The sequence below is a fragment of the Agelaius tricolor genome, unplaced genomic scaffold (genome assembly GCF_023055355.1).
Source record: "Agelaius tricolor isolate 1412-34295 unplaced genomic scaffold, bAgeTri1.0.p SCAF_5, whole genome shotgun sequence".
Classification (NCBI taxonomy): Eukaryota; Metazoa; Chordata; class Aves; order Passeriformes; family Icteridae; genus Agelaius; species Agelaius tricolor.
In genome coordinates, this window is record NW_027269265.1 from 54,847,802 (window position 1) to 54,874,708 (window position 26,907).

Sequence of the window (26,907 nt, forward strand, 5' to 3'; positions counted from 1 at the left end):
ATCCCAATAATTCAAGTCAGCTTATTCTTAATTGTGCGCTGCTGACTAAGGAGTGAGGTTGCTTTTAAGTGCAGAACTTTAAAAGTTGGCTCAGAAACTTCCACTCAACCCAAATCAATTATTCCCTATTATTCAGGAAATTACCTCTAGGAGCTCCCCGAGGTCCACTTTGTCCAGAGCCACGTTTGAAATTTTGTTGATATCCATCCTGAAGCAAAGAAATTTAAAAAGTTACAACATAAAACCTGTTATTAATTGCCAGCAAAACAAGGACCTTTTAGAACAATGTGCACTGACAAAACACCTGCAATTTCAAAATGTAACATTTTATTAGTAAAAAATAATCTTTAAAAAATAAACTCTTACTTCCACTAGTGCCTAGCAGCTGTAATAAAATATGCAGTGACAAATGCTCTCTCTAGCTACAGGATGTATTGCTCAATATAACTAAGAAATATAAACAGATGCATTTAGTATTTTCCAAACTACAAAGGGGCAGTTTGTCTTCCTGAGCAATAAAGAAGTCGCAGAGGAAGATGTCACTACCAGCTCTGAGTGCTTTTGGCAGGTTATTTCCCTCCCCACAGGTAGCTTACCCTCTGGTAGTTTGAGTAATCCCGAGGAGCATTGAACTGGGGCTGTGTGTAGCCACTGTTTGGAGTGTTGGAAAAGGAAGGACGGTAGCCATCGTATCCCCCTAAGAAACAGGGCACAAATCTTTCACTTGGAAATCAAAGCTGCACTTAATATTTGACCTTCTGCTACTATAGAAAGAAAAGCAGCAACAGCATTTCACCTAAACCTTAAAAAAATCCCATCCCTTTAGGAAAGGCTGTTTACCTGCAAATCAAGCAAATGTCTCCAACATCAGAGCTAATATATCACAAGAAATAGAATGAACACCTCATAAGGCCTGGGAGGAGGCAGAATTCAGTGCATTTCTCAGAATTCACTGCATTTCTCAGTTCAATCAAACCTGAGGTTTGATTTACAGAACATTCAGTTCAGAGCTAAACATGATCCTAGGTAGGATGCAAATGTCCCAGCTGTGATTACTGCATTCACACTCCAATCAGCTGCATTTTTATTACACATATTTCTTCTCTACTCCCCAGCCACAGAAGGGAAAGAGAACATGGAAGACAGTACCCGAGTCCATAAGTAATCCCAGAAAACCTGACAAGGAAATCTCTGTCCTATTCTAACATAAACCTCTTTGCAGAAACACTGACAGCCACACATGTAAGGTCCAGGGATCATGAACGTTCTCTTTTCTATCCAGAACTACATTCTATCTATCTACTACTACTACTACTACTATCATTCCTCCAGTCCTGTTAATCCCCTTGGCCTAGTGACTTTTGGACTCTTGTACTTCTACATAAACCAGCCTATTCTCATTCTGATGAAACACAGAACTACACTGTACAAAATGCAGTGTGGAATCACTAAGCATTTTTGAAATACCAACTTGCACCTGAATTCCCTGCTTGATGGATGGATGTTTCTGCATTTGCTTACACTTGCAGCAGATGCTTACTATTATATTGTAAGAGTCCAAACACTTTAATTTTAAGTTGCTTCTCTACAACCAGTAAGATTTTTACTGCAAGTCTGTCTCACAGGGCTGCTACCCCAGTCTCCCAGCAGCAGGTCAGTTTAACACCCCTGCTCTCCTGAGCTGGTGTTCCCCAGGGTCGAGCAGAGCTCAGGGAGGGATTTGCAGAGCTGCTCACCTCTGAATCCATTTGCTGGGCCCCTGTAGCCGTTCATGAGGCCCCGGGCCCCGCGGGATCCCCCCCGGGACACGCCCCGGCTGTTGTAGTAAGGCTGGCTGTTCCTGGGAAATCCAGTGCTCTGCTGGGGAGGCTGCTGGTGGTTTCCTGCCACTTGGTGACTCTGGTCCGGGGAACCGTGGTAGGTACCAACCACTGCAGGGGAATTGGGGGGGAAAAGAAGTAGAAAAGTCTGAATTTCTTGATGTTCCCACCTATCTCTCCTTAAACCCAATATTCTGTTACAGAGGAAAAGGATGAGGCTCTTTGTCCTTGTTCCACATCTAGTACTTATTAGCACTTCAGTGGAAAGTGAAGTGAAGGCAGTGCTGAGAGAAAAACAGCTCTGGATATAGACTTATACTGGAAAGCATTTTGCCTGCTGAATTAAAATAATTTCTCACTGATTTCAGCACAAGATTCCAGGTCTTTGTGACCTTACATCTACTGTGAGAAGCAATCCTCATTTGCTCTCATTTCTGGCTTATTATTTCCTTTACAGAATGGCACCTCAAATTGCACTGGTTTTTTTAAAGCAACCTTAACATCAGCAGAGCCAGTACTTCACTCAAGTATTTGCATCTTTAGAATAATCCTGTTCATGGAGTTTTTTTAAAGCCATATAAACCTCAGTCAAGTGGCTTAACAACTGGCGATATACTTAATTTCACTCCTTGTTGGATATTCAAACCCAGACAGAGTAACAAAACCTGGTACTGCTCAGGGGTAAGGCCTGCAAGGGAACCTGCGGCATGCTGTGCTCCATCATCTAGGATGTCACAGACTTATTACCTGCTCTACCAAGGCCACAAGAATTTTACCTGTCTGGAGTTGTTCTTGCTGGAGATCTGATTGTTCTACTTGGTGAGGTTGATTGGAGAAACTCTGGTTGTAACTGGCCTGGTACTGGTTTTGCTGCTTAAGGGTTTCTGGCTCATTCACAGGAGGAACAGGTGCATTCATGTTGAATACCTGTAAGAGCAGAAATTCAGTTTTAAGGCTCTGTAAAGAAGCCTCAAAGTCTTAGAAATGTGAATAACCAATGCATGACTGATCCCACCACAAGGGGTGAGCACCAAGCCAAAGGGATCAAGGACTGATTTCCTACTCACTGTTTGCATGGATTGGAATGGAGCTGCATTGACGTTGATTCCGCTGCTATGCAAAGGCTTGCTGGATCCAGCCTGGAACACCTGTGGCTGGGATGCAGTGGGAAGTGATGATGAGGATGGGGTCTGGTCTGCATTCAGGGACATGGAAGCCTAATAATTAAAACAAACAACATTTTAGCTCTAGAGGTACCAAAAATTTAACTTCAAAAACTTTGTTTAAACAAAGAGTGGCAATGCCTCAGCTTCACCTCTACTGATGACTGTTTTGTACTTCAGCTCAACAGCCTAATTCACAACAGCATAATGAGAGGAAAAATCTAACCATCTTCTCCCTCATTAACTTGAAACATAACTAGAAAAATCCAGAGGGGGGAAATGAAGAAGTTTCCAGGCTAACTGCTGTGAAAAAATAAATCCCACTTCCTAAGCCAACAACACTGATGCTCCCATGCTGATGTTGGCATGCTGCATCCAACTAAACAAACAAGCTTCCAAATGAAAAGTCTTGCTATGGAGGACTCACTGGTCACAGACAGCCTCAGAATTTTGAAATTAAAGGGAATTGAAGCACCCCTATCAACTAAAAATAATGTTATTTACTAAGAAACATAGACTAACATTTGATGCCACCTGCAATCAAAGTTCTTCCCACCCCTGTGAAACCTGACTTGCCTGAATCTGGTCAATTGATTCTTTCTGTGGCCGTTGCTCTGCTGTGTGAGAAGGCTGATACATGGGTTGGGAAGCTGTATATCCCTCACTTGTAGAAGAAACCAAGGGAACCTGACAAAATAAACCCCAAAGTCCCCAGAAGTCAGCTGATGCTCACACACAGTTTTGTAAAAAGTATCAGAGAACTCTGGAGTGGATGGTACTCTCTACACTGTGAGACAGCACATCTTCAAACCAGTACAAAATAATTACTTTTTAACCACCAACATTCTAACACCACACAGCTCCAAGCTCAAACACAAGTGGCCAAGGGCTGGCTTCCAAGGGCCTGAATTTTACATTTTACAAGCTCTGCTCCCACACAGAGAGCCCAGGGAAAAGTCCAGCCAGGAAAGCAGAGCACTTTGCATTAAAGACTGTACTGGGGAGTTAAAGAAGCCATGGATAATAACTGATGGGGGTGTTCACATCACACCGGAATGTTCCAAAGCCAAGAGTAAGTTTAGCTACTGCTTGCAAGATCCTTGAGAGAATCACTGGCAGCACTGGTTGAGGTAAGGGAAATAAGACAAAAAATCCATGGGATTAAGTCAGACATCACCTAACAGCAAAATAAAAACTAGTGCAGAGAAAAAAAACCTCCCTGCCCCAAAAAATGATTCTACTCCTACGAGACAACAAAACTGTGGAGAGCACCAGCATTTCAGGAGGTACATACAGAGCAAACTCAAGAAATAATTCCCTTGCTCCTGTTTCTATGTAAATGAGTGACTTAAACCTTGCAGACCTAATCTGGACAAGCCAAAGGAAGCAATTTACACTGCCTGTACTGTGAGATGCATCACCTATCCAGATTTTTTTTTGGTTTGCAAACACCTACATGGATCAGACCCATTACTGAGACCAGCAGAGTCCTCAGAGATGTCACATATGCTTAATAAAAAAAATCTTTCATCACCAGACAACTGAAACATCTTAACAACAAAGTGATTACTTCATTTATACAGTGCAGAAGCAAGTTTAGGAGATCCCTAAAAGCTCAACTGGAAACAGCATTCAACTCACACTGACTGCTCTACAACTCCAGGGTAAAATCCCAATCCAAGCAAGTGGGAATAATCAAACAGAACACAAACTCCATATAATTAATGCATGAGATCTGCTTGTGCCCTGACACTCACTTGGACAGACACAGACTGCCCTGTAATCAAGTGGTTTTGATATTTCTGTTGCAAAGAAGTAACAAACTACCTGCTTCCCATTAGTGGAAATTTGCAATGTCAGTAGAGAATGAAACCAGGAACTAGTAATGCCTGTAAGCAACAATGGAGATCACCAATTTCCCAAACCTGGACCTTCAGCTTTTTCGTAAGTCTCTCATGTAGTCAGGAAATAAATCCTTTTTTAACTCAAATCAGGCCCAATATCAAACTCAAATACAAATTTACTAAATTTACTAAACATTTTACTAAAGAATTTACTAAACATTTTACCTGTGTAGCTTCTGGTTGCACAGGAACTTGGGTAGGCTGGGCAAGTCTTGATTCAGCATGAACTGGAGGAAAATAATTTCACTTATTACACAGTAAAATCAAGCCTTTTACAGAATAGCATTATTATCTGCTCTGAGCACTTATGTGAAAGCTGATTGTCATGAAATGATGAAGCCTTAAGCATGGTAAAGCTATATTTAAATTACCAACTCCTGTTTCCACACAAAGAACATTTTTTCTAGTTGTCCAAAATAATCCAAAGCAAAACCAAAGAAGCTTTAGTTTCTCTGTATTTCCAAGCAAAACCTATAAGCAAGTGAGAACTGGAAGCCTAAAAAACAGTAAAACCACATTTCTGAGAAAAAACACACTATAACAGGATTGTACTATTACTTGTGGTGACCTTTTTCTTATGCAGCAGCAACTGAAGCATTTCTAAGAGATGACTTGCAGGCTTCCCCAGTATTTCCCTTTAGGATTTACCATTACAAACCTGGAGGGCAAACCATTTGGGGCATGTCCAAACTCTGGGCTGGGTTCATGGGCTGTGCAGATACAATGGCAGGATCAAGCGTTTGGTTCTCAAATTCCAGCATCGAGTCCTGGGGAGAAAAAAAAATAATTAAATAAATAAAAATCAAACCCACACTGCTGTGGGTTAAACAGATGAATGCTCAGAGTACAGAAATACCTGCATGAAGTTGTAGGGGCCCTGCATCTGTGCCATGAGGTCCTGTACTCGCTGTCTCCTGACCAGGGGGTCTGCCTGAGCCACAGCAGTGAGTGCGTGAGGTTCCGGGACGGGAGGAGACGTCGCCTGTGTCTGTTGCTGCAGGGAATTTACAACCTAACAAGAGACAACAACCAACTGCAATTTCAGCTCCAGGCAACGCTGCACTCAAGTGACTCAGGAGTTCTTGCATTTCTGGCCATTGCCTGACGGGTTATGGATGATGAATTGCTGTAGTGGTGTTGAAGGACAGTATTACATCCTAGACAGGTCAGTACTGTGGCCAGCTACTCATCTGAGCACTCACAGGATTACAGAGCTCACACTCTGCTCTTTTTTCTCTCCATCTACTCTTTTCCTCATGAAAAAAGTATTTGTTCAATATCACATGGAGTTTTTTAGACCAGGATTTGAGACAGCAATTTATCACCATTTGGAAATTTAAAGGAAGTGGGGGAAGAGTAAACTTCAGAAATATGCAGAAATGGGGAAGAATTATTTTCTTACAGCTTTTCAGTAAATATAAGTGGAGTCAGAATTTTTTGGTCTTTTTTAAGACTTCATAATGCTCAATTTTCACAGCCACTGTTACCCTAGCTCCCTGATTTACTGTCTCAGGAACAGCAGGCAGCATTGCATGACAAGGATTGCCAGACAGCACCGTGAGGGGACACCAGAAGCCCAGAAGCAGAAGCACAGATCAGGGAGGGCAAGAAAGCTCAGATTTACCAAACATATCCCAAAGTGGCAAACATCAACAAAGGAACAAACTGCAATGGGCTTTCAGACAGCACCTGATTAGACAGCAGAGCAACCAGCCAAGCTGGACATGGGCACCTCAAACATCCATCAGCAAATATTTTGAAAACAGACAGTGACAAGGATGGTTGAGCTGCACTTTGATGGCCCTAACCAGTCCCTCACCTGCTCTTTAGGCAGCTCTCTAATCCAGAAGTGCCATTTTCAATGCCAACAAATGCCCTTTAAAAATATCATTGTCTCTTACCATTACTTCTCTATTTCAATCAGCTTGTAACATCACTAACATTCCAGATAAACAGCTATGCCTCAAAACTTAGTTACACAGGATATAAATTAGCATACAGGCACCTGAAAGGTCAAATATTGATGTAAAACACATGATTTCTTATTAGGACTGCAGAAGACAGATTTCTGTGCCCAGCCATGACAATTACAAACCATCCTATAACAAAGGTCTGAACTTTATGCCTCACACTGTCACTATCCACCCTCAAAGCCTGCATGTTCCATATTTATTTCTCCAAGAAACCTGCAGCATGTTCCAGCATCCCTACTGCCTGCCCATATTTCCAAACCTTGTTTGTCCATGGCATTCTGCACATGCAGTTGCCTCACCAACTCCAATGGCTTGTTCCTTGAGCAAATCCCAAACAGAGAATCTGAACAAAACTAAAAGCTAACCACAGTCCTCTCTGAGATCCCCTTCAGAACCAAACCACCACTGGTAGCAATCCAGAGAAGCAATTTGACAATTCCCATGAAAAATACACCCTGTGGCAGTCCACACTGGAAACCAAGCACAACTCTGCTCTATCAAACAGTCCCTGAATTTCACATCATGGACTGTTTCCAAATTAAGAATTAAGCCCTATGAGTGGAAAAAAATTATCTAGAGAACATATATAGACCTTTTGCACATGACAAAATTTAAAAATTGAAGAAAAAGTGCAAGCCAGATCATCAGGTGAAACTTGAGTGGTAAAACCAACATCTACTCATCTCCTGCATAACTGTTACCAAAAGTACTCTCAGTTATTTGAGCCCTACCACTCAACTTACGGAGTCCAAGTCATTCACAACAATTCAGTATCTTCAAGAAAAAAAAAAAGGAGTCAATGGAATCATCAAGAACTCAACAGAGACAAAAATACCCAATGTTTTCCTTTTTCACAAATAGCATAGCAGTAACTTCAGATGGTATTTCATATTTTACATTATCTTTTCCAGTACTCCTTATTTGATGTCAAAAGGAACAGTTTAGGACCTACTCCTTCAGCCTTATTAGCACTACCAGGGTACTCTGAGCAAGTAAACCATAGTAGGATGGAACTGAGCAAATTTCAAGTTGTGTGATTAATTTAACCTTGTCAGCAGGCAGAGCTGCCAGACACAGGGCAAGGAGACTGACAGGGGACAGATTAAAAAAGAGAAGGACAGGTAAAACCACAAGTTTAATGACACCACAAGCCAAGAGAATGAACTTGTATTTTGTTAGTCTGAGAACAGTTTTCAATTCTACACAAAATCCATCCAACCAAAGTTCCACAATCTAAGACACAGAGAACTTTGTGTACACCCAGACTCAGGCATTAATTACAGAAGAAGCAGTTAAAAAATTAAACCCTACAAAACAACAATAAAAAAATCTCCATAAGTACTATTACCAATAAAGAACATATTCACCAAAATTAGAACATCCTATAATGCAAAGACACGTGGAAAATTCAAAAGGCAATTATTTAGTTTAAAAGTTATGGAAGGACCATACAAAAAACATCCTTGTGAAGACATCATCACTTCCCAAACTAGAAACACAGCACAGAAATCCTGACTGTATCACATCTACTTGAGGGTTACTGAAAGAGAGGAGTTTATGATATCCTCCCGCTTAGTGAACAATTACAGAGATCTTCTGAGCTAATGTTCTCTTTCAGATTTCAAAATTCACAGCTATCAGTGTACAACCTGTGTCACCATCTTGCCAAAGCACAATCCAGCTGCATTCTCCTGAGAAAGGAGACTGTGGTGTCAGCAAGAATAATTTTACAGGCAGATATTCTCAATTTCCCTTTTTTTGTATTATAGCTGAGAAAATAAAGTTCTTTATTATGAAGAAACAGGCTTCAACTTTATTTTTTTCTAAATTATTCCCTTCTAACATGTCAAAGATATTGGGTCAGAAAGGGCAATTGAAGCACACTATCTCTGTATTGTCCTATGAAAACAAAGCTGAGCCAATTCCAGATTCAGCCGACTAGGAAATTATGAGTTTCTGAAACCTACAACCTGAATTATGCCTTCATCCATGCTCCTTTTATTAAGAACAGAGAACTGAACCACTCTGGACTCTTAGGAGAAACACAGATATAAAATAGGTATAATTGAAGCCAATTAATCAATAATTTTAAAATGCTGTGCTTTCTAAGAACACTCCAACCAAGCATGACTTTAATGTATGGGTTTGGAGGGTTTCTTCAGTTTGTTAAGATAATTCTTAAAATACATTCAGTAGACAGTGAGTAGCAGTGACAATTTAAGCGTTTAAGTAAGTAAATGAAATACTGTGACAAGGAACTACCAAACTCCTTCACATACATGGCAAAGCTGTCTACTTAGTTTTAGAAGTCTCACACTCATCCTCAGTATTATTAAATCTCTAAGTGGTCTTCAACACTGTAAAATAGGAATTTCATCCAGACTCAATGTAAAAATCAGCCAGATTAGTTTATCAGATCAAAACAGCTGCTCTGTTTTTCAGCACTTCACAAGATGATGAACACTTATTCCACTCCTACACTTAGAAACAGCCAAAGGCACCAGGAAAGTCTAAAAAACTGACCATCTGCAATTTGCTGCTGCAGAAGGCTAAAATCAATCAAAAAATAACTCTCCAGCACCTGAAAGAAGCTGCTCATACTTGTTTTTCCCAGACAGACACAACTCAAGCTCCAACATACCAAACAGGGACCTTTGTCTTTCCCCATACACGAGGACCACAAATTCCAGTGCAATAAAATAATGGACTTGCACATGCAGCAAAGTCTGAGTGCAAATCACTGAACTGGGAATGGATCCCAACACCAGTGCACCACAAACACCACAAGTGAACACCACTCAAGTGCAGAGGAGTAACAAGTGAGATACTTGAAGAGCTGTAGTTCTGGGAAGCAGAGATGTACATACATACGAGCACATTTTAACACCAAATGATGCACATAAGCAATCTGGAGTAGGAATTAGTTGAGTTACTCATTTTCAGCTCCCTCTCCAGGCACCTGTGCTTCATGAAAGCAAAACTACACCACACTGTCAGCAGCTGGGTAGATAAACTTTCAAGTTCTACATTTGCAGCTACGTTCTCCAAAAGAAAAAAGACTTCAAAAGAAGTCCTTAAGTCTTTTTAAGCATAAGACTTTTAAGCCCTGTTTTCCCAAGCAAGCCACTAATTAAGAAAAGCAAGTTCTCTGCAAACTTCGCCAGACTAAATAGGTTTTATTTCTTTTTATTTTAGGTACTCCTGGGCTAAGTATGTAATTAAAGAATTAAGTAGCAAGTCCAAGCCTACTTAAATAAATGTATTCTTTTATATATTGGGGGAGAAGGGATGCAACACTAAAACCTATCATGAATTGTGAGCCAGCAGAAACAGGGATTGCAATTTTACCTGCAGTACACAAGATCTTACCTCAACCGTTTCAACTGTCCACTCATCTACCTGTTCCTTCTCACTACTGCTGAACTGAGTCTCTGCCATGAATTGTCTGTTTACATACTAAAATAAAAATAAGAAAGGGTATGAAAGTAAAAGTAAGTGGCATTGAAGGTATACAAAATGACAGTGTTTCTGTGAATAATACCTCAGTTGATTCAACTTCAGTTGGCTCAGTAAATTCTTCTGCTGGATCAGGTTCTGGAAGAAAAAGAAACAAACCATTTATGTGGGAAAATAAAAATCTCAAAACAACAATAATAAAGACCTCAACCACTCTCATGTTATAGACCTAGAAGATACAAAGTTAGATGAGAAAAATCATGTGCCTCAGAATAAAGAAGAAAAGTCATGGGTGTTAACAGAATTAGTAATATCAAATGTTCTCAGAGCTTTGAATTTAAAAGAAAAAAACCCATTAAATTCTCACTAGCGAGAGTTATGTTCAGCTATGCCTTCTCCACAAAAGGGAAAAATGTCCTGAGTTGTCTTAAAATTGGATACAACATTCCCAAGTTTCTTAAGTATGTAATTACACTGTCTGCTTCAGAAACTGCTCCCTTCTAGCTCAGCTTAAATTGGTGGGAACCACTGAATATTGGGAAAAGCCTCAGGGAGCCACAACTTTGATCTTGGATGGTTTCAGTGCTAGAGATGAACACTGCATTTGCAATTTAATCACTCTGAGGAGTGCAGAGACATGACAGAACAACACACATGTGTCAGTCACAGGGCATCTTCCCCTCCTCACCAGCCTCTGCTGCAGCGTCTTCTACTGCAGGTGCAGGTGCTGCCTCCTCTTCCTCACACAGCCCATTCTGGTGGTTGTGGGTGCTGTCAAAGTAACTGGTCTGAAGGATGCGTTCAACAATCTCCTTCAGTGCTTTATCTGGGGAAATGGAACAGGGAAACATCAGCACCACCTCAGTCCTCATCATCCTCTCTCTCCTTCCATCCTTCCTTCCAAAAGATTGCATGTACATTTTATGACCCTTTTGCTGGGAAGATGCTGCTGCCCCAAGCCAGTCCATGAGCACCAGTAAGAGATTTCTTCTCTTACTGGGTCACATTCAATAAATCCATAAATAACCCACTGTCATTCAGAAAAATCTGAAGGGCAAGAAGGATCTTAAGAGTACAGAACTCTTCAGAAGTTTTGTGGAGCACTTCACAGTGAGGTCAAGTTTATGAATTTAATTACTAGACTTTTATTCCTGTTACTTAAAATCATTTCTGTAAGACAATTTCTTCCAAAACAACTAACTGTCAATAAAAATAAATCTACACAGGTACCATCTGATTCATGAGGGTTCTTCTCCAGAGGTGAAGTGGCTCAATAGTGCCTTTGTAAGCAAAGAACAATTGCCCTCAGTGCTTCAGATGAATGCTGAGGCTCCTTAACCCAAAAGACATCAGCACCATTGGCAAAGCAGTATTGCTGGCTGCCTAGGCCAGGTATTTGGGAATGATTTCCATAAAAAGCAGTCTGGCTGGCATGGTCACAGCCTGATCTGCAGGTAATCAATGAAGACAGGGCAAAACTGCAACACTTTTTGCAGGAGCTAAGGGGGAGAGAACACCCCAGTAAGGAATGCCATGTTAGTGTACGTATTACACTGTCACCTTGTTCACACCCAGGTCTGCAGAAAACAAAGAACTGCTACTGAGCACCATCAGCAGCAGAGTACTGCTGAAACAGCAGGAATGGACTGAGCTTCAATACTGAGTAATGCTGAGCCAGTATAAAAAATACACCACAGACTGAGTACAAACTTCACTAGTCACTATTACAGTCCAGCTAAGAGCTGAGAAAAAGTAGTTCCTCTAAGACCTCACAGATAATTAACTGCCCAAGTTCTCTTACATCAGATGTGTGTTTTAGTTCAGACACAAATTCTGTGTGCTGTCTCTTCATGCAGAGACTGTACTTACAGGTTGTTCCACAAACTGGTTTTTCCTTCCCTTCCAGTAAGTCCCACAGGTGAACAGATGCTTGCTCATACTGCTCATTCAACCTTAAAAATTAATTAATAAGAGTTAATTTCTTACCGAGTCTTTAAATTACCATACCAAATACATTGTTAACTGACTGGCAATTAGAAAGAGGAGCACTTTGCTGTAACCCTACCTCATGCTCATGTCTCGTTCAGGGTAAACCAGCTTATAGAACTCATCCAGCATTGTCAGCTCCTCCTCTGTCAGCACTGGCACCCCGTTGGATCCCTGTTTGAGGTCGCTGCGCACTTCATCGTCCCCCAGCTTCTCCAGAATGAACTGCAGCTCCAGCACCGTCTTTAAACGCTTCTGCTCGGCCTCCTCTCGCATCAGCTGCTCCCTGCGAGCTGTCTTCTTTATTGTTTTCTGGATCTGCAATGGATCCAAGGAAAAAAAATCTTTGGAAATGTCTTTAACTGCTAAGAAAAGGTCCAGAGGAAGGCAAGGGAAAAGTCCAAGTGCTGGGTTCTTCCATTTGGAAAGGCTTGGGTGATGCAGATTGTTCTGGCCACATAGAGAGCAGGAACAGAGAGGTTATTCACCATATCCCACCAGAGTAGGAAGCATTCATTGGAACTACCAGATCAGCTTAAAACAGATAAACAAAAGACTGGTTTTTTCACACACCACAAGAGGGACCTCATGGAATGTTTTGACATGAAAGGCTGGGGAGATAGACAGGATCAGGAAGTCCAAAAAAGGATTTCAACAAATTCTCATCCCCAGTCAGACACTCCAGGGAACAAGCATGTGCATCCACTGCAGCATTCCCAGTGCAAGGAGCATGACTGCAGGGAGGGAGAAGATGACACATCAGCAGCAGCCTTGTGCTCTGCATTGAACCTTCCACAAAGTCTAAATGCAGCACCACTCTGAACCTACAGGATGTTTCTTCCACTCTTCATCTTAATCCAAGTATCCAGTCCAAGTTCAGCTGGAAATGTAATATTCTCTTCTAAAAAAATTTATCACAATGGTAATTTTCCCACTTGAAACATCCAAATTTTGTTTTTAAAAATCAAAGACATATCTTAAAATCAACTAACTAGAGACAGGAAAAGCTACTACCAAATTTGAAAGCAGAGCACCAATCTGGTACTCCTGCATTCACTGGCTTGCTTCAGCAGTCAGGGAAACACTTCAGAACAGACTTATCCAGAAAAGGACGTTCTCCATTACTAACATTCCATAAACACAGATGAACTGTGATGCCAGAAAATAGAGAAACAAGTTGGCTGAGTCCTACAAATTAATTTACAGCCACAGCCAATGTAGAAAGCAGTTTATAACACAAGGATGCTGCTGCCCTTCAAATTATCCCAGCCTGTTCACAAGCTAACTCTGCTCCTTAGAGCAGTCAGCTGTATTAACATCCACTACTCAGCCAATTCCTCCAATGCTGCTGCTCTTTCCACAACTGCCAAATTTTTAGAATTTAATTCTTGATTACAGTATTATTCTGCATCCTTGATAAAACATCAACCCAAAAGATTACCTATTTCATACTTTACAAAAGTAGTATTGTCCCATAATGTAGTTTCAGATTGTATTACCAAGAAATGAAAACTCTATGAAATCAATTTAAGAAAATGTTACCAACGGCAGCAAATGACCATCTTTAATGTTGCATGACAGACCTGTGATCAGGTTCTGTGATCACTATTTTCAACACTTGTGTTGTGTCAGAAAATTACATTATTCTTGTTTCCATACATTTATGTAGTACATCAGAAATTCTTCAGAAAACCTGACATCAACTAATATAAAAAAACCACAAGAAAACAGTCAAACATAGAAGAAATCAAGGGCAATTTACCTCTGTAAACAGAGGTGACTACTGCCTCAGTGGAAGAGTTTAAAGTGTTTGGATAACCCACATGGCAATGCTTGATCTTTACTTACATCTTGGCTCAGAGCCATAAAACTCCTCTGCAGTTCCTTAGCAAATTCCAGATTATTTGTCACTTCCTGGTACTTTGACACTGCATCCTTAAAAAAAACCCAGAAAGACCACAAATGTAAACCATCAGCAACAGAACTGAATATATACTTCCAACAAATAAATTCCCACATTTTTTAGTTCTAAAATGAGACACAGGATCCCTGAATGGACTGCAACTATGTTAAGGTAAATTTAGATTTTCACAGGCCCAGATATCAAAGACTTGTGTATGTCTTTAGGGCTCCAGTTTCTTTAGATATGCTAAACATACAGAGAAATATGCCTTTATGTGCTCACATGGATGATGGACTGGTTTCATGTTTGGCTGCAGCCAGTTCCTGACAAAATTAACAAACAACTGGAAGAATGGGGGAGAAGAACAATCTGGCAACTCAGAACTGCTTAAGAGTTTGAGAATAACTGCATTGTTATCTCCAGTCAGAGCCAAAACCAGAATATACAGAGCATAATGTCCCCATCTCCAGAAATCTTTGCTTTTGCTATCTTCTTAAACCTAACAATCTGATCTGCACCAAAGCAAACCAAATTCCTCAACCTATTTGGTATGACTGAGAAATTACATCAAATCAGAATCAAATCAGGGGGATAAGGCTGAGACATTTACATTCCTGCTGTGACAAAAGAATGTGTTTCTCCAAACTAGCATTCATTTTTATCAAACCTGGTAGTCAAGCTTGATAAAAACCATGAGCTTCCCTCCTGAACATGATGTCAGCTCTCTATCGTGGCTTATCTTCACAACAGGCCATCACAAAATAAAAATACACAGATCTGTGATATTTCAGTTCTCAGCTGGCACAGAACCACCAAAATGAAGATGAAATCATCCAAGGGACCAAGGGAAGCAGCTCATTCTCTTAAGTGTCAACAGCTGCAACAGTTGGAGGGTACACTTTTGTCACTTTCAGTGTCAAAAATCATCCATAAAACACTGTTGATCCTAGACTGGGAAGATAATTGTTAAGGATTTGACTTCACATAACACTGAGCATCTGGTAATGTTTTGAAGTATCAATGAGCATGTTTGCACCATACAACTGAATTTAAATTGATATTTGCTTTTTATTTACAACTGCAAAACTGCTGCTGAATCAAGCTCTGCAATAACCTACTTTAGAACCAGCCCCAAAAAGGAGAGAGGCAGGAAAAACTCCTCATCACAAAGATAACAAAACAATTTAACAGAGATCTGGTTAGGATTTTTTTGGTTGCTTTTACCAGTTGATCTTGATTCAGACGTTCTCCCTTGTTCATTCGTTCCTGGTAATCATCAAGTTTGCTCTGAAACAAAAGAAAAATGCTGTTATGAAGAGGCAAAATCAATTTAAAGCTTTTTTCTACTTGTGCTAACAAAATTATGCATTCTAATATTACACTACACAGACTGTACCATGTTACACAAGCACGTAACCATCCTGTAGAAAGCGTATAAGAGAAAAACTGTCTTCTGGGTTAAAATGTAAATATTTTCCCAAGAGGTAAATATTTTTATCTTATTTGGCTATTACAATGTCTTCATGGCTAGTTGGAATTTCCAAGGAAATTCACATTCCTCCTAAGGGGACAAGCACTCTCAATGCACATGTCCTTCAGTCCAAACACCAGAGAGCTGCACTGAGGATTGAGGTAGAGCTTATCACCACTTTATCACTACAATACCAAAAATCTGACTGCAAACCCCCACTGTCAAGGCTATTAAGATTCAGAACTGTGTTTCTCTGTAGCTCCATCACTTAAGATAGTTGTAAAGAATTTTAAACAGTTTCTAATCCTCTGTGCAAGAATGCCCACCAACACAATTCATATTAATAGCTCTAAAATAGTTTTTTTTCAAGAGCATTAGGATTTTTCCCCCCACAGGAAAAAATTGAAAAAAGAATCATTAGGCTACTTTTCAGCAGGATCAGTTTTCTCATCTGCTTCAAGAGAAACCACACAGCAGAGTGGCATCAGCCAGAATCCAACTCCTGTGTGCCCCAGTGACAGATTCTACAGGCTAACTACAAAGGCTCTTCCAAAGGAAGCAAAGCCTCTAAGGGTTACACACCTAATTATTATACTGTTTTCACCATTTCTGTATTAGCACAAATTACTGCATCTGGAATGAGATTTGCCATGATCTAATTTAAAAAGTTATTAAAACAAATCCTTAACAATTATTTTCCCAATCTAGGATAACAAAACACAAGATGCAGGAGAATATTTAATTTTGAATGTCAAAGATGCCACCACTGTCTCAGGGTTTACATTTGCACTGAGTGACACCTTGTTTGGCTGCTGTTGCTCTTCATTTCAGACTTTTCAGTTAAAATACTTTACTGCTATTTTTCTAGTTAATTCAACTTCTATTCTATGCTCAGTCTCAGACTTTTGGAAAGATCAAAGTCTGTGGAACAGTTTATCAAGCAAGCTCCTCTTCCAAAGTATTTGATGCCCATCACTATTTCCTGAAACCCTAACACCCTTATGAGGCTTGGTCCATTTGATGTCATTTTTGGTGCTGGATCTTTTTACGTCCTCTAGGTCAGACAGAACATTTAACTACTTCACCTTCCAGTGTATCAGAGCCAGCAATGGCCTAGGAAAAGTCAAAGCAAGAACTTGCAGAGCTCCAAAAATATATTACTGGGAGTTTCATGCTGGGGACAGAAACTACATGGTAACAGTTGTTAAATGCAGCAGCCACAGCTCCTAACAGATCAAAAAAGCAGCCCTGGAGAGCATTTGGCACACTGCAAATCTATCTCAACAGGAAATAAGGTCAGGTTACTCTTCTCCATCCTGATCTCAGAGCAGATGATGACATGCTTGGACAATCACAGGACAGCCTCTTGATTTGGGAGAGCGTGGCTGAGCTGTGCAGCCAAAAGGGAGCTAAAAGAACTGAACCACTGCAGTGCCCCAGTGCAAAGCCAGGTCAACCCCCACCTCTGATGGCTGAAATCCTAAAGCAAAGGGGCTTGGCAGACAAGCAAATTTCAAAGGAAGTTCCTACTTGCTCAAGTCACTGGCTCCCCTGCTGCAGATTACAATTCCCCTGGTCACCCTGATGCAATTGCTTGTGAGGCTGCTCAGTAAATAGACTGCAAACATGAGCCAGCTTGAACAGGGTCTACAAAAATGCACTAAAACAAATTCTGTGATCCACTTTCCAACACCAACCCATAAACAACAACAGTAAAACAAAATGGGTGGAACGCTGTATTCCAGAACACTACTTTGTTTGACTTTGTTGAAAAAAACAACATATATTGCAAAATTACACTGAAACATTCACAGAATCCCTTTTGTGGCTGAGGGCATAAGGGAGGGAAGAGGCAAAAATACCCTAAATAACTACAATTTTTTCTATATACTTTTTCCATGCATGGTTGGTCCTTTCAGACTAAGCTATTGCAGTAACACAGTGAACAATGCACAAGGTTTTTCTTGAATGGTCAAATACTCTTAGGTCTAATGTAAATGCTTTGCTTATTTTTATTCAACTAAAAAGTCAAGGATAATATGTCTCTTTCTGTTAGGAATAGAAGAAAAGTTACTTGTCTTCACATTTACTTCTTACAAAATATTCCTGTTGGGAAGGTAAAAGGAAGGAAAGCCCTTTCAGCTGCAATGCAGAGGACAAGCCAATGTGCATTTAGTTAAATGTTACCACAAAGATTTGGACTGCCAAGTAAGCATTCTTCTATCATCACAAAGACACTTTTAAGATCCAAAGCTGCATTACACAGAAATATTAAGTAAAACGCTTTCCTTTTTAATCTGCACTGTCAACTAACAGCAATCCAAGAGCAGCATTAGAGCTGTAGAACAACTGCAGTGAAATTCCTGCTCAGGAACCTACTGCAGTGCCTGCAAGAGGGCAAGACTCTCTTCATCTTACCCCTCCTTACACAACTTCACCCTCACTCCTCAGACAGAGATCTCTGAGCACGAAAACCAAACCAGCAGGAAAAAAAATAACCCAGTGGCAAAGTGAGCACATGAATTGTGTATTGAACAGCTCGTGAGTCAGCAGCTCCCAGTCCTGCAGGCAGCCAGCCACTCTGCTTCAGCTTTTTCCGCTGAGATACCTGAAGTATTTTGGAGTTTCCTGGGGAAAAAGCACCACTAACAGGCTCTCTTGGGACTGTGGGGCTCACTGCTTAACTATGCCCTGGATTTTACTTTAATAGGAATCCAAAACTGAGTTACTTTATTGCACTAATAGACAGTTCTCTTCACCTCCTCTGAATTGTCTCAAAAACATCATCCTGAAGTGGAAACAAAAACTGCAGTTACCTGGCATTACCCTCCAAACCTAGCCTGGTTTTAGAAATGCCTGACCACTGAGCCACCACTTCCAGTGCTGTGCTGCAAACTGGATCACTGGAATCATCAGATTAAAAATAACCCTTAAAAAAGGGGGTCAGGAGCAGGAGGGAGGCTCTATATTTAACCAGATAATTTCAATGCTGTGGTTCTACCAATTACAACAGCACAAGTGTGCACAACAAGCTGCAAGGTGACAAGGTAACCTCTGCCAACAGCTGGAGTAAATCGTTAGTAATTCAAACTCCACCACACAAGGTAAGAAAAGATGGAAAGGACATTCCAAGTTTGTCTCCTTAGGTATCTCTAAAACTGAATGAATGTTTTCGACAGCACAAAAGCAATTAAGATAACCAAAACCTTAAACAGCTGTGTAATACAGTTTGCATTAGAGCCAAGTAAATGCCAAGTTAAAAATTAGAAGTTTGTTAACCTGTTTTACATCTCTGCATTGTGATTTGTTTGCCCACCACCATCACCTCCACACTTTTCATGGCTTTGCAGCTAAAACTGCCCAGAAATGATGAAAAAGCCCCACAAACCAAAACCAGTCTTCTATTTCCTCAAAAAAAGGAAAAAGTAAAACACTTAGCAGGGAAGTTCAGAACCTCTCAAAACCCACCAATTCTGAGCAGCGGTTTCAGTCCTGAGTTAGAACCAGGAAGATGGAAGGATACAATAACATCAATACTCCAGAACACAAAACACTTACAGGTCTTCTGTTTCAATTGAATTGATTTTTTGAGTAACAGTAGTAGATATTCTCGTGGGAGGGTTTTTCCCCACAGTCTGGGAAGTTTGATGGTTTAGAAAAAATATCTGCATAATGTATTAGTTTTTAAACAAAGGACAAGGACACATCAATTCTGAGACTGCAGTTTCACGATCAGTTAACCCCAGAGGGGGAAAAAGCTTCTCCAATAACCAGAATTAAGTCACAGAGGAGTAGAACCCCAAGTTTTGGTGACTGCAGAGGTTTCTTTGCTAATCACCACCATACAGGATTTCCTACATAAACACACTGAATTAACAGGGAAGTTGACTACACTGTAGAAGACACGGATTTTGCTCTACACATAATTTTTGTTCCAAAAAGTTACTTTTACAAATGAATTCTAGAGCACAAATGTGTCTCTCCCAACACATTCTGCATGCCTTTTTCTTCAAACAAAAACCATGATCCAAACCCCAGAGCGGCATCTGAAAAACTGAAACTAGAAGATGTTTCACAGCTCCTTGGACTCATCATGCATCCAGTTAACTGAGCTCACTGTGAGACAATCCCTATTTTACAATAACCAGTTAAAACCAAAACAGACTGGCCTGAAACCTCAAAGCACCAGCACAAGATTTCACAGATAAACTGCTTGGGTTTTTTGACCTGAAGCTTGATATCCAAAATTCCTACGAAGAGAGGTTTCAAAGAAACATTCAGGCTTACAATATACTGTCTGAAATTAATTTTACAATTTGTTCCATGCTAAACCTCCAAAGAATAATTTCCAACCAAACCTTCCAAGGAGTGATTCTGGAGCCACTCACAAGCCTGAACATCCAAGGGGCCCAAATCATGGACAAATGCCCTGAGAGCTGCTACCAATGGACAGCTTCAAGCTTCCTGCCACCAGAATGGAAAACTGACCCCAGCTTTTACTACAGATTCCTGTTTCCCATGGGAAATCCAATGGGGTTTCAATCCAATTTTACTGAACCAAGTCACATCACCTTCAGATGTCCACCTGCTGTTCTGTGAGAGCTCTTGTGTAGCAAGGACAGCAGCACCTGTGAACTGCTCATTCTGCACCCAGCCAGGATTACACCGAGGAGGAAACTCAGACAAGCTGATAAAGTGACAGCAGCTCAAGTTACCAGGCACAGGCAGCATGTGCCATCTTTCCAACTCCAGACACCAAGCTCACATCAAGCTCTAAGCTCACATGTTACCCTGTGAACATCTGCCCATCCCCTAGTACACGTGGTAGCACATTAATTATTTTGCCCCTTTGGCAGAACATTTGTTTGATGAACTGTTCTTACATGGCTCATGCCCTATTACACAAGATGAAAGCAAAAACAACTGGGTTTTTTTTATTCAGCCCTGAAACAAAACCAGAGCTTGATCTACATTCAATTGGCTTAAAATTTGGAAAGGATTTTCTCCTCTAAAAACAAAAACCAGAAGAGCCAGGGAGAAGGAGAAATTGAAGGTGAAATATTTTCTCCTAGGGAACGTGGACAGCTGGCAGGATTCAAACCCCAGACACCTGACAAACACCTGGAGGAGTCCAGGCAACTTTCAAATTAACTAAACTTGTCAACATAAACTTGAGTTGCACATCTGAAGGTCCTGGAGAGAAAATACCTCTTTAATTACCCCTTTCCATGCACACACAAATATCTTGTCATCTAAGAGCAGAGGACAGCATTCCTATCTTTTCCAAATACAAAGAGATGAGGGGAACACAGACGTTTTCAGGCCATGTTTTCACATTCATTTCTGAACAGCAAATCAATTTATCCCAGTCCCTTCTAACAAAAGAAATACTCATTCTTTCAAATGAGGTCACATTTAGAAAAAGAAAATGAAAGTGTAACTAATAATCCAGTGGTTTTAGTTTATACAGAAACATTCAAACTAGTACAGACCAAAGTTATAAACATTATTTCAATTTGTATTTTGGTAGTCACATTATTTTGTCCTCTGTGTTTGCAGGTAAACATCACAAACTTCACTCCAAAAACTCAAATTTCTTTATGAAGAGTGACCTCTCCTCTACTAAAAGCTGCACACTTCTTTTATTTAAAACCTAAGATGGTACCTCTTCCAGAGCAGTAATTTTTCATCCTTCAGAAATGTGTGTCTAAGTATTTAGTTGTGTTCATCCTGTGACACAAAGCTCTGAAAATCATCTCTACTGGCCTTCGTTAGCAGCTGCTGACAAAGAAAGGATTAACTGTCCAACTGAGCACAAGTTCCCAGTGAGATTTACTGCATTTCTCACCCACTCCTGGCTCTGCAGTTTCCAGAACAATTTTACTTTCTGGATGCTTGGAAAAATTAAAAATATATTCTTGTCCAAAGATGCAAAATGTAAGGAAATCCTGCTGTGTACAATGAGCTTTGTTTTAAGACACAAAGCATGTACTGCTCCCTTTACTAAAGAACATTATTTACTACAGAACTCTTGGTTCCCCCACCAAGGGAGAGGCTCAAGCCCACAAATGAGTTCCTTTGCTTTAATACACCAAAACCCGTTTCCCTCATAACTTTTGTAGTGCTTATGAGTCCTCCTTCAGGAAGTTTCAGAACTTCAGCCCATTAAGACTTAGGAATCTTTGAACTTTAATTCATCAGTGACAGACAACACTTTTCAGTGAGAGACAGCACTTTTCCTTTTTAAGCCCCAGCCCTTGCCTGTTCTTTAAGCCCACATTGCCCAGCACAGAGTATTCAAAAAATAAATGCTTTCAGTAATTTTCATGGAACATCTTCCAACAAAAGCCATGTCCAGAAAAAAAAGGACACTTTGTCCCCTCTACTCACTTGGTAAAACACTAAAACTCCACTCAAATAGAATGGAATGGCTAAGGCAAGTGTAAATTATTTAAAAGTAAATAAAAACACTGCTCCCAAGGACCCTCACAGCAGTAACACTGTGCTTTATCCTCCACTTACTAATTTTGGTTTTTAAAATACATGCTTTTAACATAATAAAAAATATTTTCAGAGGATTTTTGTGTATGTTGGGTACAACAGTTAATTTTCAAACAATTTTTTTTTTGTATTAGAACAACTAGAGACAGAAAGATCAGCTTTCTTTCTCAAGCTGAGGACCAGTATTGGCTGTGCAGATATTCCTGTGTATTAATGCCAAGTTTAAGACAGACATCTTGTCCTGTCTACACACAACAGACATGGAGGAAAAGCTCCTCTGACTCTAAAACTTACCTAAAATGGCCTGGCTTGCTGCTTTTTGCCATGTCATCTCTAAAAACCAGGAAAATCCCACATTCAGTTTTGAAGTGGGAAGCTACACTGTACACAGTGTATTTATACAGTGTATTATTGATACACAGTGTGTTATTTATAGGTAAAGCACAGCTTCTCTCCTTTACAACCCACCTGTACAGACTAATTTACTGGGAGTACTTCCACCTTATACAATATGGAACACTATGAAAAATATCAAAAGTGACAGTTAAAAAAATTAATAGAACAGTTATTCTGCTAATTCACTTCTAAAAATAATAAGAGCTTTAGGGCTCTAGCACAAATAATAAATTTCTCAGGGAGTAATTTTAGCTTGGCACTGTGGTGTTTTGAGGCAAGTCTTGAGGCTATGTATTAGTTCTTTTTCTGATGGACACCTCATGCTCTGGAGGTTGTAAAGCCCTGCGAAGCTCATTTAATCTGCCACCACCGAGAGGGTGCAAAACACGCCGCGAGTAACCACGGCAGCCTTTTCCTCCCGTGCCACAACTCGAACCGTCCGAGCACCAGGGATTGAGTAGCTGCTCCTTCTAAAAATAACCCGAGAAAGGCCGCTTCCAGCTGGGCTCAGGCTCCCAAAGAGTTGAGCTTAGGGCGATGGAAAGCGAGCGGTGACACTGGGGCGGGGTGGGGTGGCCCCGGCTTTGTGCGGGCGGCACAATGAGCTCCGCCGGGGAGGCCGGGCCGCCGCCATGTTACAGCTCCGCGTCCATGTGCCCGGCTCCGGGGGCACCGCAGCCTCTGCCCGCCCGCCCCGCGGGCACCGGGCGCGCTCCGGCCGCCGCACGGAGCGGGGATGTGGGGAGCCGCTTCCCGGGATGGCGCGGCTGGGAAAGGCCCCGCCGCGGGGAACAAAAGGCGGAAGGAGAGGGAAGGGGAAGGGAGCGGCGCCGCCGAGGGGGCTCCGGGCAGCGGGGACGAAGGGGGGGTCGGCAGCCGCAACCCCTCCGCGCTCTGCTCCGCGAGCTGGGGGGAAACTGGGCCGGGTCCCGGGGCGACGGGAGGGCGGCCGGGGACGAGGCAGGGGAACCCCGGGAGGGGAAGGGGACAGGCCGGGGGAGCGGCGCTCGCCCTTCTGGAACCTTCCAGGAGGCGGCCTCTGGGGGCCACGCCGGGAACAATCCGGGAGGGCTCGGCGGAGGGCCCGGCACAAGGGAACGGAAGGGAAACAGGCCAGACCGGCTCGGGGGCAGGGGCGGCCGAAGGCGAGGGACAAGGCGGGTGGGCACAAGGGCTGGACTGGGGGATCTGAGGGGACGTGAGGATCACCTTCTTCTTCTCCAGGTTGCGCAGCTTCTTGTCGATAACCCCCAGGATCTGCTTCATGGCCTCGGTCTGCACCGTGGTGATGTTCACACCCGCCGCCGCCTGCGGGGCCGCCGCCGCCGGGGCAGCCTCGCTGCCCGGTCCCGCTTTGCCGGTGGTGCTGCCGGTGGTGCTGCTCGCCATGGTGCTGTTGGTAGCCGAGGGCATCTCTGTGAAGGAGGGAGGGCGGGCGGGAGAGAGAGAGACAAGAGAGCGGAGAGAGCGCCGGGCGCGTCACGGGGGGGAGCGCGGACGGCGGGGACGCGCGGGAGCGCGCACGCGACCGCGCGCACACGAGCCGCACCTGCCCCGGCGCGCGCGCCCCTGAGGCCCCCCCCTCCCCCCCCAAAAAGCCGCCCCTCCCTCCCTCGGCGCGCGCGGGGCGGCGGTGGTCACGTGACGGCGCGGGGCGGCCGCCTCGCGCCCAACGGTCATTTTCCCCTCACGCTGCCCTTCCCCCCCCGCCCCGCTCGGGGTGTCCGGAGGGGCCTCGCCGCCCTCCTCACCCTGTGCGCGACTGAGCCCGGGGGGGACACGCTGCGCTCTCTCTCGCTCGGTAGGAATGGCCGCCTCAGCCACGCTCCAGCCCCGCCGCCCGCGCTGCTCCTGCTACCACGGGAGAGAGAGAGAGAGAAGAGAGGGAGGCAGGGAGAGAGAGGCAGCGGCGGCGCGCACGCCGGCGCGTAGAGGCGAGGCGGCGCGGGAGCGCGCGGGGTCCTGGCCGGCTCGCGGGTTCCCGCGGAGAACGCCTGAGCCCGCGGCGGCAGCTGCCGCGCTGCCCGCGCGGGGGAGGCGCGGCGCGGCGGGTCCTTCAGGCGCGCGGCGGGCGGCCCCGCGGCAGACACAATGGTGGGGCGGCCCTCAGGGGATCCTGGGTGTCCCTGAGGGGCTTCCGGGCCGCCCGTCGCCCGCTCCCGGCACTAACGCCTCCAAAGCGCCTTTCTGTGCCCTGCGGCGGGTCCCCACACCGGGGGAGCCCATCACGGCTGTAACTGAGCCCTAATAACCGCAGCTCAGTGGCCGGGAACAGTTGCTTCGTCTGTCTGTCAGGCTGGGATTTGCGTCTCCAGATATATCCCTGTATGTCCCTACGATCACCACGTAACGTGTGTGATGTTAGTCCTACACGTTCCAGTCACCAAAAGCTGCCACCACTCAGTAAACCTTTACTTCTATGCTAGCAATTTATTCTTTCAATATTAATTATTTCAGTGTTAATAAATAAAATACAACATGGGGGTTTCTGTGAGGCAAAGGGAATTTTGGGATGAATGCTCCAGCTGCTTAGTGGGGCACAGCTGGAAAATGAAATGCCACTGCCTTCAGAAGCCTGGGAGCTAAATGGGAAAGGATTTGGTATTTATTGACTTGTCTTGGAATTAATGGGTGCAAAACTTTGGGAATAGAAATACCTGAAAACCCAGTTCACAGTATTTGCACATGGACATTGGAAATTTTGTTAAAATAAACAATTAAAGACTGTATTTGTACCATTGTTTTTTTAAATTGTTGGGTTTTTTTCTTTGCTCTCTTTATTTGTGGATCCACACAATCAATGACATTGGAAAGAAGGAAAAAGCCCAGTTCCTTCAACAACCTGATGGTTCCCATCACCAGAAGGGAGATGTCTCACAGCCCTTCCTCACCAAGTCCTTGCCCTTGTTTCCATCCTGGTTCTTGCTCCCAAGGAGTTAATTCAAGCTGATAATCCAGAAAGAAACTGGTAACTCAATGGGAAGATTGTCCCTCTCTATTCCATCTGTAAATATTGCTCCTTATGCTTCTGCTTTCCATGTATCTCTGCATTTTCTGGAGCAGCTCAATGCTTTGTCATTTTGTATTAGATATTTGCTTTACAAATCACTTAGTTTTGCATAACAGGTTATGGGACATGTAATAAATCACCCAGCCTAATTATTTCAGTTGAATAAATGATGTATAAAATGAAATCTTCAATTGTTGAAAGTCCTTTTCACTGTTCAACAAAAAGACTTTTGTAATACCACTGTATTTTCTAAATTCCATTGTATTGAAAAGATTTAATTTCTATGGATTTACTTCTCAAAGCCCCATACTTGGGGGTTGAGATGACGTTTTCTCCCCAAGCAAAATGCAGTTTTTCTGTCAACATGTGAAGCACTTGAGACTTTTTGACCACAAAATACAATGGTTTAAAATAATATGGAATTGTCTCACCCATTCCTATTCATTTCTCCTTTTCCCTCACATTGCCATTGCAATTCTCCATAAGTTCTAGGCATAGCTTAGGCAGATTTTTCAGCCAAGCTCTGATAGAGTTTGTACTCAACCTTTCGAGGTGTTTATTCTTCATGGAGAAGTGAAACATGAGGTAGCAAATGTTGATGGTTTCAGAAATAAAGGAAGTTAAAAAGGAATAAAGTAAATAAATAAAGGAAGTTAAAAGGAAGTTAAAATGCTGCTCTTGAGAGCAGTTACTGCATGAGATCACCCAGTCAATCTCAACTCCTGGAATATTTCTTACTGCTTAACGTGCTCATCATTTCAGGCAGCTCTTGCTAGGAGTTCTTGATCGACCCCTTTCTCACCATTCCTGTAGAAACAGCAACCACAAATTCCTCATCCTTCTGTGCCAACAGTATTGATCACCTGGCAGCACCTGGCAGAGGAAAACCCTGCAGAATCCCCAGTAAGAGCTGAGACCTTTGCTTGGAGGAAGTGTTGCTGAGCTGTGGGTAAACTCCATCCTGGCAGCTTCCAGTGTGACAAGCTTGTAATCAGCATGTGGGTCTGAGCATTTCCATTTCTCAGAGATAAGTATCCCTGCATTTCGTGTTTGGGAGCTCTGTAAAACGAAGGTCAGCTCTGGAGCTGCTGGGTTTGGAGTCATGCTTGTTCAATCCCCAGGGAAAGGCCTGAGAGCAGAGAAAGTCCCCCCAGCAGAAGCACTTCCACAAATGGGAGCCTTTAGAACGCAGAACTGCTCAAGATGAGGGAAGTCACATTCCTGACCCTTCCCATCTCAGATTTCTTCCCTTTTTGCTCTCTTTGCTCGGGGACTTTTCACCAGCCAAGCCTTGCCACTCCCTCTGGGGAAAATCCTACAGGGA

The 26,907-nt window shown here is 42.7% G+C and overlaps 1 protein-coding gene across 3 annotated transcripts in view; it reads right to left on the reverse strand.

Annotated features, from left to right (window-relative positions):
• CAPRIN1 (cell cycle associated protein 1) overlaps nt 1-24,532 on the reverse strand; it is a 30,200-nt gene extending 5,668 nt beyond the window's left edge. The window contains exons 1-18 of one of the 3 annotated variants that reach the window (XM_071428318.1): nt 24,325-24,530; nt 23,783-23,988; nt 15,430-15,492; nt 14,151-14,237; nt 12,382-12,620; nt 12,186-12,268; nt 11,005-11,142; nt 10,402-10,454; nt 10,230-10,316; nt 5,744-5,899; nt 5,546-5,654; nt 5,053-5,114; nt 3,560-3,670; nt 2,888-3,037; nt 2,597-2,747; nt 1,737-1,931; nt 597-697; nt 145-208 (exon numbers count right to left, since the gene is read on the reverse strand). In XM_071428318.1, coding sequence (XP_071284419.1) covers nt 145-208; nt 597-697; nt 1,737-1,931; nt 2,597-2,747; nt 2,888-3,037; nt 3,560-3,670; nt 5,053-5,114; nt 5,546-5,654; nt 5,744-5,899; nt 10,230-10,316; nt 10,402-10,454; nt 11,005-11,142; nt 12,186-12,268; nt 12,382-12,620; nt 14,151-14,237; nt 15,430-15,492; nt 23,783-23,986 — 2,053 coding nt within the window. In that variant the 5' untranslated portion in view covers nt 23,987-23,988; nt 24,325-24,530. Of the gene's footprint in view, nt 1-144; nt 209-596; nt 698-1,736; nt 1,932-2,596; nt 2,748-2,887; nt 3,038-3,559; nt 3,671-5,052; nt 5,115-5,545; nt 5,655-5,743; nt 5,900-10,229; nt 10,317-10,401; nt 10,455-11,004; nt 11,143-12,185; nt 12,269-12,381; nt 12,621-14,150; nt 14,238-15,429; nt 15,493-23,782; nt 23,989-24,324 lie in introns of all 3 variants that reach the window. The other 2 variants (XM_071428319.1, XM_071428320.1) reach the window with 2 other exon arrangements.
• Nucleotides 24,533-26,907: the final 2,375 nt, after the last annotated feature.